Below are 19,640 nucleotides of genomic sequence, written 5' to 3'. Positions count from 1 at the left end.
AGACAGAGACGTGCGCAAAAACTGTAACCTGCTCTCAAACATGTTGGATGAATCTGAAGGCTGCTCTATGACATCTATAGGGATAGAAAAATAGACTTTGTTGTAAGACTTGTTAGCCTTAGCTCAGTATGACTTACAGGACTATTGGCACTAATAATGTTAGTGTTACACCTGTTTTTTGTGCATTAAGCTCAATATATCCATTTTCTTCATGCTTCATTATTTTGTTTCTTGTCTTTTCCAGGCTAATTTGTGTTTTGTGGACATTGACAACCACTTCATCGAACTGCCAGAGGAGCTGCCCCAGTTTCCCAATAAACTAGAGTTCATTCAGGAGATCTCTGAGGTACTCATGTCCTTTGGCATGTCTCCAGAGGGGAATATTCACTCCAGAGACAGCCAGGTCAAGTACCGGAGCTTCCGATCTGTTGATATGGTCTCTGACAAGCGCAATGGCAACCTGGCCTCTCCCCTCAACTCCTACCTGCTGAGGGAGAATGAAACTATTGCCAGACTGCAGGCTCTGGTCAAGAGGACGGGTGTCAGCTTGGAGAAGGTGAGAAATGATGTCATCTCATGAATTAGAAGTGGGTGGGCTGCACAAATATATCATTAGACCTGGTTGTGTCTGGAACTCAATCTTTAAAACTCATTTTGAAATTATAGTAAAATAGTCCAATGTAAAATCAGCCTTGCAAATATGATTTAGAAATCCTTATATGAATTCAGCTACGTTGCAATTAAAATTAATTTATTCTCATAAATGTTCAGCTATAATTTGCCAGTCTATAAATGATGTAGCGATGGCATGATAATCAATATTGCTGCATGAACTGAAAATATAGAAACGTTTATTGTATCATAAGGTTACTACCATCATTATTGCAGTAAGGGACAACGGACAACAGGGGGAGCCCTTCTGTGCTGCACCGTGGACTGGTGGATGTTAATTGCATTTTATGTTTTTCAGAAAATAATATGTATTTAAAAATAGAAGACAGATTTGTTAAGTTGTTTAATTGTGAATGTACGTAGATCCTTATCATATTTGAGTAATTATGGAGTTAATATGTATACTTTATCCAAGGTAATCGTATTGAGATGTCTCAGTAACTGTCCTCCCGTCAGTGTTTTGAGCATCACGTTATTAGAACAGGTAGCTAACACAGTAGGGTCTAGGAGATGTTTTGCTATCCATCCAAGAGGCCTTTGAAAGGCTGCTGGTTGACGTCTCACAGTTTAGATCACAGAAACCCTGCAGTTGACTCATTTCACTTGAGTGTCTTACAAACGATGAACTACTTTCTCCGAAGACTGACAGATGAGGAATAAGCTGCTAATTCGAGAAAGTTTCGGCAGCCTAATCATCTTAAGCACTAGTGACCAGCATTGCTTTCTATGAACGGATTAGCTCATCGTCTGTGTATACTTTCCCTTCCCAGCTATGAGGTCAGACCTCCCTTATAAGTAATCTTATCTAAACTCACTGCTGAATGTAGGGGAACAAAGCAGTGCTTGAAGAGATTCTTGGGTCACGTCATTAGATTGCGTCTCTGTTTTACAGTTGCACGTAAACCCAGCGGTACTGCTCTCTGTTATTGTAGCCCCCTTGTGCTGGTATCTGTCCAGCTGACCCACTGACATGCTAAACAGAAGTCGGTTTGCTTTGGGTCAATGAATCAAAACGGATGACTTCCTTTCCCACAACCCTGCTGCTTCATCGGCAGCCTCTGGTAACAGTCAGACAAGATAACATGAAGAACCCCGTTCGGCTTCTTTCCTTCATCTGACGTCTGTCTTACACACCGTTTCTTGTTTTCTATCCTTTCTTTATTTTGGTATATCTCCCTGTGTGTGTTAACGGACGCTCATGCACATCAGCTGGAGGTGAGAGAGGATGCCAGCAGCAATAAGGACATGCGGGTTCAGTGTGACGAAGAAGAGCTGAAGATGCACCAGATCAACATCCATGTGCGCGAGGTCTTTGCCAACCGATTCACTCAGATGTTTGCAGACTACGAGGTGTTTGTGATCCAGCCGAACCAGGACAAAGAGTCCTGGTTCACCAATCGAGACCAGATGCAGAACTTTGACAAGGTAAAGTGCTATGTATAGTTTGTTCATAGCATAACATAGTGATGGGTATTAGTATGACATTTCAAGTTCAACCCTTTATTTTGTGTGTGCAGGCCTCCTTCCTGTCTGACCAGCCAGAGCCCTACCTGCCCTTCCTGTCACGTTTCTTGGAGACACAGATGTTTGCCTCCTTCATCGATAGTAAGATCCTCTGTCATGATGATGAGGAGAAGGAGCACACGCTGAGGGTGTTTGACTTCCGTGTGGATAAGGTTCGCATGCTGAACGTCCGCACGCCCACACTGCGCACCTCATTGTACCAGAAATGCACAAACATCGAAGAAGCAGGTAAAGAAAAAGAAAAGCCTCAACACTTCTATACCTGAGGAAAATGCTGGGATTGTTTCTAGTAATTAATAGTTTCACCATAGTATCATAACGAGACAGTAAAAAAAAAGCCTCTGTAGTGTTTCTCTGTAGGCTTTACACAGTGTCAATTATGACCCTGTGTAAAGCCAAAACAGTTTCAATTTAAAGTTCTCAACGTAACAAAAATAGAAGACCTTAAGAGTCCCATAAAACTCCTTTTATTTGAGTATGTTCATGAGTTAATTTGAAGGTGTGAACTTCTGACAGACTTGGTGATTTTATCTATTTAGTAAACGGACTGCAAACAAGACGGTAATTACCAGACATCATGCCTACATTGAGTTATCAAAAATCTGCAACGTGCAGATGAATGGGAAAAATATTTTTTTTAAAAGGAATGAAATCTGTCTACCTGTAAATCTCAGCTTCAGACAGTGTTCTGTCCATTTTGGTGCCACGTCTTGAGCGCATTTTTAAGTTCTATTTTATTTCTCTACACTGATGGGTGTGGAGAGTCATGTGTGGGTGGGTTGTTAATCAGGCACCAGAAAATCACTGTCTAAAGCTGAATACATTGGGTGTCTCTAAAGAAAAACAAAACTTCCATCCTAAGCCTTTATTCTTCTTTTGGTTCTGTGGTTGTTCGAAAGGAAATGTCTTTTTCTATTTAAAGTTCTCTTTCTTCTGTTGTCAGTCGCTTGCTAAAAGAGAAATTAGAGATTCTTCCTCATAGTTATCCGGGTTTCTTAAAAAAGAAAATCTGAGAATCTTATTTGGATGATTGGTGAGAAGATGAAAAAGGATAATTGCTTAGTTTCTGACTCGGACATTTTGGTAATTTGGTTCCCTATTAATCATCCTTAAAGATTCCCTCTCCAATCCTAAATGATTAATTGTTTGAGTAGATGCCTTGACAACGTGTAGAATTTATTACCATATGATCTCATGAATTGTAACTAATGAATTGTTAATATTCAGATTTGTCCCAAAACCAAAGGACTCTAATCACTTGCATCTTGAGAATGAAAGCGCTATGATTTAAGTAAACTAACAAGAAGAGCAAGACGGATCCTGTAATCACATCCTTTCTGCAGAGAAAGCCATCGAGATGAGAGTCATAAAGATTGACCACACCGCCCTGCACCCCCACCTGCTGGACATGAAGATCGGTCAGGGACGCTACGAGCAGGGCTTCTTCCCCCGACTGCAGTCTGATGTGCTCTCCACTGGGCCCACCAGCAACAAGTGAATAGTTCCCGTTAATGTTTGCATCAAAAATAGTGTTGCAATTTGTAATTATTTATTATTCACTATATTAAACCTGAGCTTGACGCCTGTTTTGTGTTACAGATGGACCAAGAGGAGTGCTCCTGCCCAGTGGAGGAGGAGGGATCGACAGAAGCAGCACGCTGAGCACCTTTATTTAGACAACGACCAGAGAGAGGTGAGGGGTCACCGCAGTGCCTTCTTTTCTTAGCTCATATTCATACAGATTGACTGCCTGAGCTCTGTTGTCTTTGTTCATTTTGCATGACCTGTTTGCTTTATTTTGACTTCACTCTCACCATCTTGTCTGCTCTCCCACCTCCCTCTCACACTTCTGCTCACTTTCTCTTTTCTCTGCCTCTCTTGCACTCACGCTCACATGACTCTCAGCATGTAGAGTGTTTGTTTCCGGAGCTGCAGCTCCTACTGTTTCTTGACTACTACTGGCTCTCGCAGTCCTTCAAGCCCTGTCTAAAGTCGGTGACTGTGGATGTGGTATGTGTAGGTTGTTTGTGAGGCCTTTAGCTTTCACACTGGGGCCACACAAACCTCTCCACCCATGTGATCTTTACCTCCCTCTGCTTCCTTCACCACCACCACCAGCTGAGCTTTATCTGATGATCTATGTCACTTTCCATAGCATGTCATGTTTGGGAACTCGTATAAAAGAAAGTACAACATATTTTATACATTTGTTTCTAGATTATTAACATGTTTTATTGTAGACCCGAATAGTTGTATTGTAATCAGCTAGATTCAATATATAGCTGTTAGTTAATCTAGTAATCCTGGCTCCTCTGTAATAACCGTCACTAGTAATGTGAGTCCACCAGTAAGCTGAGTTGCTTTCTCTGACAGAGTGTAACTCTGTTTCCTTTTGTGGTTAGCTGACTGAACTCTGTCTTTTGCTAGAAGTACATCCAGGAAGCCAGGAACCTGGGTACAACCATCAGACAGCCCAAGTTGTCCAACCTGTCACCTTCTGTCATCGCTCAGACCAACTGGAAATTTGTTGAAGGACTACTAAAGGAGTGCAGGAACAAGGTCTGTATATGACTGTGTTATGGTTAGGGAATTAGTTTAACTCTTGTTGCTGTGATATCTGCTGCATTATTTCAGTTGAAAAAATAAGGTTTCTTATCTTTCTTTTTTCAGCACTCATGCTTAAAGATATGTTACACAAAGCAATTATGAATGAGTACAGCAGTGCAAATAATTTAGCAGAGAATCTCTGTTATTGGAGTTATGACCAACTTTCTAATGTCTGAATTGTGTTAACATTAAGCAGACCATAATGTAATCACAAAGGATAACCGATTAATTCACTCAAGTTATTTTTCCTACTGCACAAAAATAAATATCAGAATTTGTCAAAAAGAATCCAATATTATTAGTTCAATGTCATTGTCAGCAGAACAACAGTGTGCGTCTCTCCTTGCAGACCAAGCGTATGCTCGTAGAGAAGATGGGTCGGGAGGCCGTGGAGTTGGGTCATGGAGAGGTCAGCATCACAGGTGTTGAAGAGAACACTCTTATTGCGAGCCTCTGTGACCTCCTAGAGAGGATCTGGAGTCACGGGCTGCAGGTCAAACAGGTCAGGAAGAACAACATCAGCGGAGTTGCCATTTCACGTGATTGAGCCTTCACAGGTGGTGCAACTACAGTGTGTTCTCAACGCAATTAATGACACTAATGAATGTTTCTAGGGTAAATCTGCCTTGTGGTCCCACCTGCTGCACTACCAGGAGAGCAAAGAGAAGACAAACGCAACTCCAGGGTGTTTGGGACCTCCAGGTAAAGGCTGAAATCACCTCATGAACAAAATTAATGAAAAAATAAGTGTCTGCAATTATACATAGTTCTTTTTTTTTCCACACCAGGTTTCATTCATGATGCAGAAAGACGCAAATCTGATGGTGGTGGATCAGCAATGCCACCTCTAAAGGTCTCCCTGATACAGGACATGAGGTGAGAATGACTACGGGTTATTTAGTTGTGAGCTTATGAGGTACTGAAGGATACATAAAGGATGAAGGATGAAGTCTCGCCTGATTTCATCTAGTGTTCTCAAAACTGATTTGCAAAAGCATTAGTTGATGTCAATGTAAGTAAGTTGGACTAAGACTGCCTCCTTGTGGTTAACTATCGAACAAGAACTTTATGGAGTTTTCTATGTTGGACTGATAGTCTCCGGATCAAAGGATTTTCATGGCGTCAAATGAATCATAATTCAAGTTAGCCCAATGAAATCAGGTATAAAACTAACTGTTTTATCATGGGTTGCATTAAGTTCCTCCAGACATACAGAGGAGGCAATTCAACAGCAATCAAAAACAGACTGCAGTTTGTCTGCGGGAAAAAAAGAATAAAGTTGGTCTGTTTTGGTTCATTGACTAAAACATTATTGAAATCTTATGTCCCAGATAAACAACAGTTTCTTCATAGCTTTCAAAGTATTACTAGATACTAGTATAGTAGTATTACTATTACTGCTTCACAGTTATAATGGTTAGTAATATATACATATATATATACAGTAGGTACATTTTTTTTTTTCAAGATTTGTATCGACTTAATTAAACTTCATGTGGTAAAGTAAATAAGTCTAATGCAGAATATATCTTCTTTATCTCAACTGTAAAAGTTTGAAAAATCAAAAGTTTCTTTCTGTCATGGCTTTTGTACCTGAAAGATCAATTAAAAATAATTAGCTCATCTTAGTAACTGGAAAAATTGAAACTACCACAACATTAATATTAGTAACTAACATTCAAGGCCACTAGCATTCAAGAAACACGATGGTACAGACTTTTAAAATATTACATCTTCACTCCATATGTGGATATTGCTTCTCTTGGTTTGGCTCTTGCAAAAAATTTATGATTCTGAGGAAATTTCTGCTTTGGCTGACAGTATTTTTCTCAGATTTTATTTTTGTTTCTGTCTGACGACTGCATTGAACATCTTGCTATATGTATTATGAGCTTGATCTTTTTATAATAATACATAGAGGGTGGATGGCGTGCAGCAAAGTTCCCCAGCCAAACGTGAACCGACCAATTACACCAACCCACCATCCTCCCCAGTTTTCTCCAAATTGTCTATTCTACTATATTTTATATTCATAAAACACGCCTTTCAACTACCCTGAGAGCTCCAGCAGCTCACCTGCATGCTACAACACCTGTGTGTGTTTGTGTGTGTCCTCATGTTATCTACCATACCCAGTTGAGGAGTCTGGGCTTGTGTTGCTGGGAGGAGGCGCAGAGTGAGTCTGTCACAGCACGTTACTTCCAGCCTAATTACCAGACCCCCCACCAGTCTGAGAAAGAGAGGAGGGGTCAGTTCAGGGCATACACACTCCTCTCTACTCTGTTAAGATTGACCCTCCTCCACACTCATATAAACGCCCTTATTGTAAACAATAGGCTTAACTACGAGCTTCGCTTAATGAGTTTTGATAATGGTTCACATTGTCAACATTGTCTGAACAGGCAGTAAAATATGTGTCACTAAAAATGATGAGTTCATTTTACAATTGCTCACATTTTTTATGTTCATCGGAGACAAACGACGGCCTCTCGTCTGTTTTACCTCGTCTTTTCAAGGTAAGATGTCAAATGCATATAGTAGATGTTTTCCTCTGTTGCCATGGAGATAACGAGCAGAGAAAACTGGGTTACTTGTGTGAGAGTGGAAACGATGGGAGAGGGAAGGTGGAGGAGGAGACATGAAGAGCTCTTAGCAGACAACGCTTATGGCACAGGTGGAGTGGAAGGGAATGTGTCTGGACATCACGGCTCAGCTGGGAGCGGTGACATGGGACGATGTCTGTGGTCATACATGAGCTGTGTCTTTGACTAAGGAGTCATCAAGTCAGAGCTTTTGAATAACTTTTGTAGTGCCGAAATGATCTGTTTATCAAATGATTATTTGTCATTTATCAGTCAAAAGTACCAAATATATTCTGGTTGCTGCTTTTTTTTTAATGTGAGGATTTGTTGCTTTTCTCTGTTTTATGTCATCGAAGATTTACTTTGGGAGGGGGGGGGGTATTTTTGGACTGTTTGGACAAAACAAGGAATATTATGACAGCACTTTGGATTCTGAAAACTATAACTATAACTTTTCATCATTTTTCTAGACGTTTTATGGATTGAATGAAATAATGGCACCGTTGAACATTTGCTGGTCATCATTTTAGACCACAGACTTGCTCCACTGAGAAGCCAAATGAATAAAAGTACTTGATTGATGTACCGATACTTAAATTAGTGTTCACGCTCTTGTCAGAACTAAACCATAAACTGCATGAATATGTGCGTCAAACGCATTCTTTGTCTGGCTAAATTATGCATTTTATGATCTTCTTAATTGTTTGTAAGCAATGTCTCTACTAGACACGTTTTCTCACAGGAGAAGACATTTATTGGCCCTGTGTTTTCATTATTAAACGTATGGCGGTGAAACGCACATACTGGATGTAATGTTCACGTGATGAAAATGATCTTTGCTTTTGTATTTACGGTTGATCACCTTTGTCTGACCTCTCGATCTGTTTTGTTATTCGCAGACACATTCAGAACATCAGTGAGATCAAGACGGATGTAGGCAAAGCCAGAGCCTGGGTTCGCCTCTCCATGGAGAAGAAGCTGCTCTCCAGACACCTGAAGCAGCTGCTGTCAGAGCACGAGCTCACAAAGTGAGCAAAACAAGTTAAACTCTGCTGTCATTTAGAGTTTAATTATCAGCCAACAAGTCTTATTACGGCATTTTCAAGATCTCTTCCATGTTCTTATCCTGACCTTCTTTCTGTGTTTGTGGAGGAATGTCTATGTCGTATAAAAAATTAAGATGACGTGATCAACACATTTATAATACATGAACTCCTTTTGAAATTGCAAAGCATCTCACTGTAGTCCACCGCAAGCATAAATAATTCACAGCTTTCTTCATAATTGATATCTGGGTCAGGGGGATTTCTGTCTGCCTTTGTGACCTTAAATGTAATTTGTTCTACTTTTATAACGAAGAGTATTCACGTTTGTATCCATTTAGATGTACCATCTGTCGTGATGCTGACAGTGTTGAGGAAAGTTTACTATTTTAGAAATAATGTTGTGTTTCTAAGAATTAATATGGATTTTTCCACTTTTATCAAACAATTGTCATTTTAGAAAACTGTACAAGCGATACGCCTTCCTCCGCTGTGACGATGAGAAGGAGCAGTTTCTCTACCACCTCCTGTCCTTTAATGCTGTGGATTACTTCTGTTTCACCAACGTCTTCACGACCATCAGTGAGTGCTATTGTGACGCCAAACAACACGACAACGCTGTCAATAAACTACCAGTTTTTCTGATGACATTTCTCTCCTCTCTGTCTCCCAGTGATCCCCTACCACGTAGTGGTGGTTCCCAGTAAGAAACTGGGTGGTTCCATGTTCACAGCCAACCCTTGGGTGTGTGTTTCTGGTGAGCTGGCAGAGACCGGAGTCCTGCAGGTCCCCAGAAATACTCTGGAGATCACTTTTGAGGTTGGTGCTATTTCTGAGACCAAAGATAACTCCACTTTACCAAAACGTTTTGGGGGTTTTACTTATCATTTCTCTTGGTTATTATAGCAGCATAATTACTGCTATGATCAGAAAACACTGATAGTACTACTATGAAGTCTAACTAAGCCAGAAACACGAGTGGTTAAGAGATCAGTCAGGTTGTTGACAAGCCAACTATTTAAACCGCTTATCTAAACCACTTGCAAGTACAATAGGTCAAAGTTGATCTTAGACATTAGTCTGTAAACTGTATTGGATCTTTAAAACGGACAGTTTCGGGAATCCTTTTACAATTTGCCATTGTTTTTTCTTCCAAATAAGTTTAGCAAAGTGGTGAAAAGCCTGTATGATTATTTGACTGTTCCTTTTTCTGTAAAAATCAAACTCAAAACTATAAAAATGGGACCCGGTTGTGATGAACCAGAATCGTCCTTTATGAATATGAGCTAATGTGTTGTGTTTGTGAATACAATTTCTTGTTTGGGTGTTTGACGTCACCATGCTTCTCTCTCTCTCTCTCTCTCTCTCTCTCTCTCAGTGCCAGAACCTGGGAAAGCTGACCACAGTGCAGATGGGTCACGATAACTCGGGGCTCTACGCAAAGTGGCTTGTGGAGTGTGTTGTGGTCCGAAATGAGATCACAGGGCACACTTACAAGTAAGCGTGTCTTTTGAGAACAATTCACCTCCTGTAAAATTGCTTTGATCGCACCGTTCTCAAAAAATAATGAATAAAATGTGTTTGTTGTGCAGGTTTCCGTGTGGCCGGTGGTTGGGGAAGGGCGTGGATGACGGCAGTCTGGAGAGGATACTAGTGGGAGAGCTGATGACCCCCAGCACAGAGAATGATGAAAGGATGTGCCGCACTCCCCCGATGCAGCAGTCCCCTGGGATGATGAGGAGGTTTGTTACCATTTCGCCAAACAGCAAACCAAGTAAGTTACTCAACTTCACAACCATAAGTCACTTTACCAACTCCTAATGATAATGCTGTTTGTTTTATACTAGCTGTGGAATAATATGTGTATCCAATTTGAGATTCAACTCAATCTTAGAAGCATTGGACAACACAGCATCTTTGTTTGCTTTTTTCCTTCTCGCCCAGAGTTAAACACAGGTCAGATCCAGGAGGGAGTGGGTGAGGCCATCAATGGGATCGTGAAGCACTTCCACAAGCCAGAGAAGGAGGTGAGAGACATCCGTCTAGACAGGCCCCAACATGTAGTTCTATTATTCATCACAAATGAAGAAACACAGCTTTCTGCTCTGTTGGTCCCCAAGCCTCAGTGACTCAGGGCTATGTGGTGTATTCTACATTGTTAAAGCATATCATAGGAGAATTCATGCTGGTCTTCAGAGGTTGTAGAAGCAGACTGAGGGTTTTGTGGCAAAACGTCACCTACTTCCACCCACTTTGTGCATGGAGAAGGGAATTGGTCTGAAGGGGTCATATAGAACACCTTCACTGTTTAGACCACAGTGTTTCAGCTTGTGGTCTTCATCAGGGTCATCATAAAACACATTATAGACAACCTTTAGTTGGTTTATATATTTAATATACTTTTCTTTCTGTCATAATGGAGCTAATATAAAGTGCCAACACTGATTATTTGTACATATTAAAGCACTCAGGGTAGTTATTATAATTAAAAAGAGATGCCTATTGTAACTTATCTGTTGATTATAGGTTTTACAAGTTATTAATTGCGTAGTCAACGTACAAAGGATTTTTACAGGAGAATTCCCTACAGACTTTACTCCACCAGGACTGACAGAACATGGGAGGCTGTTATTAAAGTCTTTATTTCAATGAACATAACTGGACCTGAGAAGCGATTAAGTGTCTCGAAAGTGCTCTTTTTAATTGGCAATGTAAGAAAACAACCTTATAATCAGTTCTAACTGCATTTTCTCATTGTTTTTGCTCTCCATAGAGAGGCAGTCTGACCCTCCTCCTTTGTGGAGAGTACGGCCTCGTCTGGGCTCTGGAGCAGGTTTTCCTGCATGGTTTCAAATCACCCCGACTCTTTAAGAATATCTTCATCTGGGACTTCTTGGGTAAACACTTAATATCATCACTTCCTCATACTACTTTAGGCCTGAAAGTAATATTCCACCCAAAATCAATTTTTTTTTAACTATGAAACACTCAAGTATTCCTTCAAACAGACCTTCATATTACTGTGTGATCAATTGTTAACTGATTTATCCTTTTGATTCATTTATTTGTTGCTTTAACAGAAAAGTCACAAGTATACTTTGAAAGTGCAGAGCAGCGGGAGGTGACTCCAGATGAAAACTGGCAAACCAGAGTACGCCACTTCTGCCGCTTCACGCGCGCCATCAACAACACATCCAGAAACATCGGCAAGGACGGGAAGTTCCAGATGCTCGTCTGTCTGGGTGCAAGGTGGGCCGGCCTCTCTCATTAATGACAGGCATTTAGATTAAATGAACATTTTAAACATTTGTTAATGGAAGTCTTCGGAGTGAATGCAATGAAACTTGAGTAGTATTTGGGTGTGACATTCCCCTTTATAGCAAACTGAGACTGGCTGACTTTTAGGTAGCCGGTTGGAAAAGTGAGTATAGACGCATCAGCTAAGCTACGTACGTAGTCTTTGTATCTATGTCATAACTGTGTCTTAACGCACAACTATAAATCAAACTTAAACCCAAGGATACAAATCAATCCTTCAGTCTGAAACGTTGTAGATGCTCTGCTCCTAATCTGACCCTTCATGCTGACCTTCAAAGAGTCAAGTGAAAATAATCTCTCCTTTGAGGATTCTTGAAGTATCAGGTATTTTATTGGTATCCTTTAGCTCTTCCTCCCTGCTCAATAATGGATGTTTCTCTAATTTGACTGCGTAGAAATGCAGTGTTGTTGTCCTTTTCTAGATGAATTGTTTGTCATTTAAAAAAATTTGAGAAAGCCAAACTTTCATTCGTTTTAAGGAATAATGCTATAATCGGCAATCAAAAAATGCGCAACGTTGGTAAATGCGCAGCATCAATGTGACGTTATGTTCATTATAAGTGCTCATTTTAGCCGCTGACAGGCTCAGATTGTTATTATTAGTCTCTGACAACCTCACCTCGTGAGAAAACAGGGCTACAATCTAGCACTTTTAGTGGACGTATCCTAATAGGATTGCATTGCAGCTTGTGAGCGGTTGCTGTATATAACGCTCTTGTTTGGTGCTGCACCAATTTCAGAAACTGTTGTACCTATTAGTCAGTAAGACACAAAAACATACAGGTTGAAAAATACTGAAGTTAGCCTTTTAGCCTTTTAGCTGTTGTGTTGACGCCACATGTGTCTTCTTTTCTCAGGGACCATTTGCTGCATCACTGGATTGCTCTGCTCGCAGACTGTCCAATCACCACTCAGATGTTCGAAGACGTCGCACTGTTGAAGGACCGATCTTTGGTAAACTCTCTAATTCGAGTGCTTCAGACTCTGCAGGAGTTCAACATCACCCTGGAGGCGTCGCTTGTCAAAGGTGTTGGTATCTAAAACCAAACCAACTTCCCACCAGTTGTACCTGACCAGGATGGTTTTCAGTGGGAACCACTAAAAAGAATAATTTCACCTTTTATATGCAGGAAAAGACTTGAACAAAGGACATTTTCTGGCTTATATTAAAGCTACTGTTACATTTGCCATATATTAAGTGCAATGAGCCTTTCAAAATATGTTGTTATTTTTATCCTCGATGATGTTGCCATTAGATGTTAAAAATATGTTTTCTATTATGAACCATCATTTTCACATTATTGACGATGACCTACTTGTGGTATAATATTTTATTGAAAGCTGAATATTTTCATTGTTCTCGTGAACTGCTGACAATGGCTATATTTAAAGGAAAGCGAGGATCAAAACTGTTAATATATTTTCAGAGAAAAACAGTATTATTTTGTTAAATCAGTCACGTTGCTTGCTCTGTTGTCAACTCAGATTCCAATGTCATTACGCAGAGCTTAAAGCAAATGATGTAGAAGTATGCTTTATAAGTATGTGTATGACGGGGGGGTTCGTGGTTTGGAGAATGATTCATATACATCGACATGAAACGGCTGTTACATTTGGGCCTCTCTCTGAGAAATGCACGAGTGTGCAGATCTATTTTAATGGAATACCCTCAGCAGAGAACATTAACCTTTTTGACACATTAATAGGACTGTGTGGCTTCACCCTGTATTCAGTGATGGACAGTATATTCATTTGGATAAAGGAAAATACCCCATGTTTTTGGCTTGTGTTCCAGACACAAGTCCTCCAAGAGATGCTTGATTCAGCTTTCTTTGTGAAGTGGATTAAAATGAAAGCCTTTATGTAAATGCCTCCAACCGGCCCTTTCCCCGACCATGATCCCAGCCCTTACACTACATCCCTCTTCTCTGATTATAAGTGATGATCTTTGCTGACTCCTTGTGATAACGGATGATCTGCTTCTTCCCATGTGAGGAACAAGATGGACATCGCTTTCCTGCTCCTGATTTTGCCATCATGGTTTCTTGCTATGCAGAAAATTCAACCCCTTACAAACATATGGTATGTCTTGAGGTGTTACCGGGCCCGACTCTGTTACGTACTTTGAACTTTACTGTGCAGAACAAAAGATGTAATATGTGAAGGAATTATTTTCTGTGCCAACGTGTTGTACTCGTCTGTGTACGACCCACACATGAGCATCTTGGGAGATATATATTTTTGTTTTCCAATACTGTTGTACATTTATTAACATAGCTGTGTAATGTAGTGTTTACTAAGTGAGCAGCAGTGTACAGTGTACAAATATATAAAGAATAAAGCATATGTAATGCGTTAAGATGAATTTAATTGTATTAGAGTCGACCAATTTTTCATTAATAGACGTATATTTATCTGCTATATGTGCTTTCTGAACTGTGAAGATGCGGTTCACAAATGTACTGGTTTCAGCTGCTTTTTCTGGCTTTATTAGTCTTTAATGATAGTGAATCAAAAGACTGTTGGTCAGACAAAACAAGCAATTTGAATATGTGATGTTGGGAAATTGTGATGATAATAATATGCTGGCTAATCAATAATGAAAATGTGTTGGTTGAAGCACTAAATCTAGTCTAAACGTGTGCTTGATTTATATTAAAAGCTAAATATCCCGAAATATTCAAAAACTTAAACCGACTTTCCCATCCAGTCCCTTGGTGTCCTGGTGTCAAATAAATCCGCAGAAATGTAACGGCAGAGATTTTACTGCATTAACTCTGTTATCTCTCTCTGCTGAATGTGATTTCTCAGCCGAGAAAATGTAAACAAACTCGTTCGCGCCTTGTCAAATGGCTGTTTTTCTTTAAAGCTTCAGGCCAGGTGGATTATGGGACTTTGAGTTTGAAAGAGAAACGGTAACAACTGTGACAGAACAGAGGTCTCCCGCTCGTTCACTACGCCTCCCATCATTCATGCCTTGTGAAAAATACGTGAGGAAAGCAGCGATTGGTTGGATACGCGTTCAAACTCAACGGCTGCACTCCTTATTTGGTCATTGTACGCACGGCCCTTTATGCTAATTGCGTTCTAATAGACAGCTGTATGCAGTCGTAGTAAGAGCATGCGCAGTAGGTGAAAAGAATACGGCGAAGATTCAAAGTTTTTGTTCAGTAAGTGCACTTTTATTTCTCTTGTACAGACGTTACACTTGTGTAGTTTAGCTGATTTGTAATTTGCGAAGGGACCGATGGTTAACATTGTTTAGTCGTAATCTGACTCGTGCGTCTCCAGGTGTCGCGAGCGAAGCGCACAAAGACCAACCGACAATAGAGAACGTGGAAGTGAGCGAGAGCGTGGCGTGGTAGCCACGGCGGCTAGCTAGCATGCTAACAGCTAACAACAATGAGCACAATTTGGCGCTCGAGCGGACACAAGTTTGAATTTAAAGGGAGGAAATGGTTCACCGCAACTTTTGGTATTCTGTAAAAATATTGACAAAATACACGAATTGCACGGAACTGATAGTCGCGTGTTATTTACGCACGTGCATTAAGTAGAAATCTGCGAATAGCCCGGTAGCTTTTTGTTTGTTCACTTCTGAACGCGCTGCTTTTCGTGTCGCAAACAAACCCTCAGCCGAACGACGTCAAACATCCTCTGTGTCCATCGTCTTCGTGCTCACGGGTCCGCGAATAGTCCGATGTGTTGACCGTATGTCAGAATAGTAAGATACACGTTAGTTACCAGGAGTAAAGCGCCGTGTTGTGGTGGGTGTTTCTGTGGACCGTCACCGTGCGGAAAGTTTGGGAGCCCGCATCCGTTACCACTGCATTAAAATGTAATTATGGTCCTTTTTATGATTGTATTTATTTAACATGATCAATAACATCAGGTTATAACCTTAGTGCAACGTGAGTGTGTTTTTTTTTGTTTTTTTTAATGTTCCCGCGACTTGGATTTACATTTCTCAATATGTCTGGGTGTTGTTTTAAGCAAAGTTAGTTGTAGTGTGTCGGTTGTTTGCCCACTGTCTATGTAATGTTTAACTGTCTGAAAAGTGACTTTAATATATTATATGTAGATATTATGTGTTAAGAGTGGCTTGGTTATGTGTGTGGGGGACCGCCCCCTTTTCAGTAGGTGAACGCACAACCAGGCATCCATGCTGCGAGTTACGGGACTATTTACCATTTGGGTTTTACGCTTTCAGATTGTTGCCACAACACCAACCAACAAACAGACTATGTTTGGTTTTCACAAGTCAAAGATCTACCGGAGTAACGACGGCTGTTGCATCTGCAAGACCAAGTCCTCCAGTTCACGCTTCACGGACAGCAGTCGATATGAAGAAACATTTGAGCTCTGTTTTGGGTAAAAGCGCTCATTCATTCATATTGTGCGTTTTGTGAGTTTTATTTGCTTGTGTCTCTATGCACGGTGATTGACTTGATGCATCAGGGTGGAAAACTTAACCAGTGACATTCATTTTTCAGGCTTTCAGAAGATCGTGTTGGAGACATTTGCAATGCCTGTGTGTTGCTTGTGAAGAGGTGGAAGAAGCTCCCTAATGGCTCCAAGAAGAACTGGAACCACGTAAGTGCTGTTTTCTCACAGTAGAGGATCTGATTTGTCATGTTATATGGCTTTAAATTGACCTGATGTTGGCCTGACATGACTTAGGTGGTGGATGCCCGGGCTGGACCAGGCTTCAAGATGACAAAGCCCAAGAAGATCAAGAACAGTGACGGGAAGAAGAAAAGCAAGCTGAGGAAGCTTCATAAATTAAAGAGACAAAGTAAGTTATATTATGTATTGGCTCTTAACTTGCATGTGTTGAGAATTTTCTTGTACTGTGTTATGAATAGATTTACAAGTCAGATGTGGAATATTTGTTGACTACTTAAAGTGAGAAGTGCCTAATATTAAGGTCACACAAATGCATAGGATTTCAGTGACTGTTTTAGCACCACCGTGTGGCTTTTTTTGGTTACACGCACTGTGTAACTGCAATGCTTACGGGTGTCTCAGGGCTGAAACAAAGTTTCATGAAAATAAATAAGCAACATTTTTGCTTACATTTCAATAATTCTGGGAATATTCTTAGAACGCATTTGAGTTTTGCACTGTTAATCAGACAAAACAAGTAGTTTGAACCTAAACCAAAAATATCATTTATACATGTTAATTGACTTTCACATCTCCTTGTCACTTCTGTAAAAATTATTCAAACTTCAGTCAAGTATAGTCAGGAATTTACCAAATCAGTTTAATGGCAGTGTTTAAGTATTTATTTTGTTTTCCAAGCAGACTCCGATGCCCACAGCACAACATCCAGTGTGTCTCCGGCGCAGTCCCCCAGTTACAGCAACGTGTCAGATGATGGCTCAGACATCGAGTCCAAGCAAAGACGCCCAACTCCCTCCATCTTCTCTTTCCTGGACCGTTCGTACTGGAAGAGGTGAGCTGGTTCTCTCATCAAACCCTTTGGGTTTACAATATGACGAGACAAACTTAGAAAGCAGATTTGTGGCTTAATATGATTAATAGCTCAAATGGCCATTGTCTGTTTTATTTCCTTTTTAGGCAAAAGGTGTGCTGTGGGATCGTCTATAAGGGGCGGTTTGGAGAGGTGATTATTGATCCTCGTCTCTTCAAGCCCTGCTGCAGTTCCAAAAAACAGAAGACACTGGTGTCTACGCAGGTGGCCACACACCTTCCAGACCCACTTCCTCCACAACTCCCAGAAGTCATGAAAGAAACCTGGTGATTGCCTTTGTTTGACCCTCCCCCTGTAGGGTTATCCACGGCATCCACCTGGATTTGTCTCCAGTGGCAGACCTCCTATTTCCACCCACCCAATTAGATAATATAGTTAGATGTTTCTTTTCCATGTAATGTTCCTTTTTTATATGGGTCTTTTATCTTTTGTATAGAGTTATTTTCTTTCTTTTTTCTTTTTTTTTTTATAGAAAGAAAAAAGAGTGGAAAACGTATTATGGGCATTAGTGTTATTTATAGTTTGAGGGAGCACATTTTGTCAATGCTCCTTTTTTGATTTGGTATTGTTTTTGGATATTTTGTATTGCGTGATCAAAGTTGTGTAAATATTTTGTCACCTTTTCACACATATCAAGACTGTGCTATATTTTTTCATAATTTGTCTAATTGTAAGTGCATATGAGAGACACCAGCTATTCTAATACCAGCTTTTTTGTATATGTTGGAGTAGCTCCAACATGTTGCAATGTTTTTGTCTTATCGGTTCCATATGTGAGTCTGTAGAATTTTTAGTACACAAATGTCTATTGGTTACCCCAGGGATCATCAGTACAGCTGTTCTCTATGAATTTAATGACCCTTTAGTGTTTGTATAGATAGTAACACATTCTCTTTCTGACATGTTCACAGTTTAAGCATGCTGCACGTTTGAAACACTCCATTTTGATTCTCATCAGTTGTTGCACATTAACTCAGATAGATGAGGTTAAACATGCATGCAGTACATTCCTTTGCCCTTCAAAATGACACACGTGATTCATTTAATTTGTGCAGCCTCCAATGAAATGACAATGCATGTTATAAAGCAAATGTTTTTAAAATTAATTTTGTAAATAGTCAGTGTTCCTGCTCTTGGTACATCAAAATCTTTTTAACATTTTTTACAGGAATAGCAAGCTAATACTTTTGTAAGAAAATGTTGTTTTGTGCGTCTGAAAGGTGCTGGAAACATGTACCTTTTATGCTAAGCCAGTTTTATCAAATCTCATTTTCTTAGACACATTTTTGTAACATTGTGTAAACTGCAGGGAATGGTAGACGTTTATGGTCAGAAACGTAACCTACAGGAAGCGTGACCCTTTTTTTACGGTTACTCTAAATTGTTGCCAGAAAATTACTGTTAGGGAAACTTGTTTGATTGCCATTTATGTGATTCATCTTCAGAAGCAATTGTCAAAGTTCAAACTATGCAGACATTTTTGAATGTGAGAAGTGCTCTGGGGCTGTCTTATCACTCGCTATTGCAGTGTAAAGTGATGGTTCCTCATTCAACCAAATTGGCTTATAAAAAGCATCCATTATTTCAGCAATACTATTTCATTTTCCAAATCAAAATTCATCATTGTCTCAAGATATTTCTTGTTTGTGTTATGTTGAAATAATGTTCAGATTGCAGAGTTTTTTAGCCGTCGTGCATACTGTCGCTCAAATGAATACTGTAATGCCACGGTTGCTTTATTTTTTTTGCATTATTGTAACCAATCTCAACCTTCATGAATTGACAGGCAATGATCGGTAAAGTTGCTTAATATATAAATGTTTCTGCGGCAGGGTAATTAAATGCTGAACATGTTTTATGATTCCTATTAAAAGGAGAAATTGCTGCTTCCTTTTAAGCTGGGAAATAAGCTTGTTTTTGTCCTTAGGGAGTTGCCATATTGTTTTTGCGAGGTACATTTTGGGATGTGAGATGTGCCTTAATGAATTACCTGACCTTGTCATGATCCTCATGTAATTTATATTTATTTATTGCAAAACCTTTTTTAAACTGACATTTTGATAACTGGTGTGGAGCCTTTCAGAAAGTCTGTTTTTAATTTTGTGCACTTCCTTTGAACATGCAATGTAGTTGTTTTTTTTACTTATTTGTATACTGTACGACAAAGTAGATCTGTATTGTAATAAAAAATGAAAGGAGAAAAGTGTGCTTGTGGTATTTCTGAGCGCCTGTAGGTGGCGTACAAGAGCTATAACGCTACATAACTTGTTAATCACCGAGGTAATGGTGAGGTATTTTACCAAATGATGTGGCTCGATATATTACGGTTGCACACGTTTTATTATACATGTTAGCATAATATTTTGATATCGCGTGTCAGTTGTTACCAAACAGCCC

General features: G+C 39.9%; 2 protein-coding genes across 6 annotated transcripts in view; both read left to right on the top strand.

Moving 5' to 3' along the window:
• The window catches only part of dennd5a (DENN/MADD domain containing 5A), a 29,421-nt gene extending 15,044 nt beyond the window's left edge, over positions 1-14,377 (top strand). The window contains exons 6-23 of one of the 2 annotated variants that reach the window (XM_034556933.1): positions 245-556; positions 1,882-2,097; positions 2,190-2,424; positions 3,540-3,690; positions 3,796-3,889; positions 4,624-4,755; positions 5,153-5,305; positions 5,418-5,505; positions 5,592-5,679; positions 8,285-8,413; positions 8,889-9,010; positions 9,102-9,247; positions 9,807-9,925; positions 10,021-10,202; positions 10,373-10,455; positions 11,202-11,325; positions 11,539-11,677; positions 12,604-14,377. In XM_034556933.1, coding sequence (XP_034412824.1) covers positions 245-556; positions 1,882-2,097; positions 2,190-2,424; positions 3,540-3,690; positions 3,796-3,889; positions 4,624-4,755; positions 5,153-5,305; positions 5,418-5,505; positions 5,592-5,679; positions 8,285-8,413; positions 8,889-9,010; positions 9,102-9,247; positions 9,807-9,925; positions 10,021-10,202; positions 10,373-10,455; positions 11,202-11,325; positions 11,539-11,677; positions 12,604-12,787 — 2,697 coding nt within the window. In that variant the 3' untranslated portion in view covers positions 12,788-14,377. Of the gene's footprint in view, positions 1-244; positions 557-1,881; positions 2,098-2,189; positions 2,425-3,539; positions 3,691-3,795; positions 3,890-4,623; positions 4,756-5,152; positions 5,306-5,417; positions 5,506-5,591; positions 5,680-8,284; positions 8,414-8,888; positions 9,011-9,101; positions 9,248-9,806; positions 9,926-10,020; positions 10,203-10,372; positions 10,456-11,201; positions 11,326-11,508; positions 11,678-12,603 lie in introns of both variants that reach the window. The other variant, XM_034556924.1, reaches the window with a different exon arrangement.
• A 416-nt stretch (positions 14,378-14,793) lies between these two features.
• sinhcafl (SIN3-HDAC complex associated factor, like) lies at positions 14,794-19,446 on the top strand. Of its 4 annotated transcripts, none has more exons than XM_034556961.1 (6): positions 14,794-14,916; positions 15,957-16,117; positions 16,240-16,339; positions 16,427-16,541; positions 17,054-17,204; positions 17,330-19,446. In XM_034556961.1, the coding sequence occupies exons 2-6, from the start codon at positions 15,990-15,992 to the stop codon at positions 17,511-17,513; spliced, it is 678 nt and encodes a 225-aa protein (XP_034412852.1). In that variant the 5' UTR covers positions 14,794-14,916; positions 15,957-15,989; the 3' UTR covers positions 17,514-19,446. The 4 variants fall into 4 exon arrangements, with proteins under 4 accessions (XP_034412852.1, XP_034412835.1, XP_034412862.1 ...); XM_034556944.1 differs by having other exon boundaries at positions 17,051-17,204; XM_034556971.1 differs by having other exon boundaries at positions 14,912-15,584.
• The last annotated feature ends 194 nt before the right edge of the window (positions 19,447-19,640 follow it).

Source organism: Cyclopterus lumpus, chromosome 3 (genome assembly GCF_009769545.1).
Source record: "Cyclopterus lumpus isolate fCycLum1 chromosome 3, fCycLum1.pri, whole genome shotgun sequence".
NCBI classification, from domain to species: Eukaryota; Metazoa; Chordata; class Actinopteri; order Perciformes; family Cyclopteridae; genus Cyclopterus; species Cyclopterus lumpus.
The sequence above is the reverse complement of the archived record's forward strand: the minus strand, read 5'-3'. Positions and strand labels throughout refer to the sequence as shown.

What these genes read in the sequence shown, in the direction of transcription:
- sinhcafl (XM_034556944.1), top strand. Translation starts at nt 15,990, where the DNA reads ATGTTTGGTTTTCACAAGTCAAAGATCTACCGGAGTAACGACGGCTGT. An exon ending in ACATTTGAGCTCTGTTTTGG is followed by an intron (nt 16,118 to 16,239) that starts GTAAAAGCGCTC and finishes TTCATTTTTCAG; the next exon opens with GCTTTCAGAAGATCGTGTTG. An exon ending in TCATAAATTAAAGAGACAAA is followed by an intron (nt 16,542 to 17,050) that starts GTAAGTTATATT and finishes TTGTTTTCCAAG; the next exon opens with CAGACTCCGATGCCCACAGC.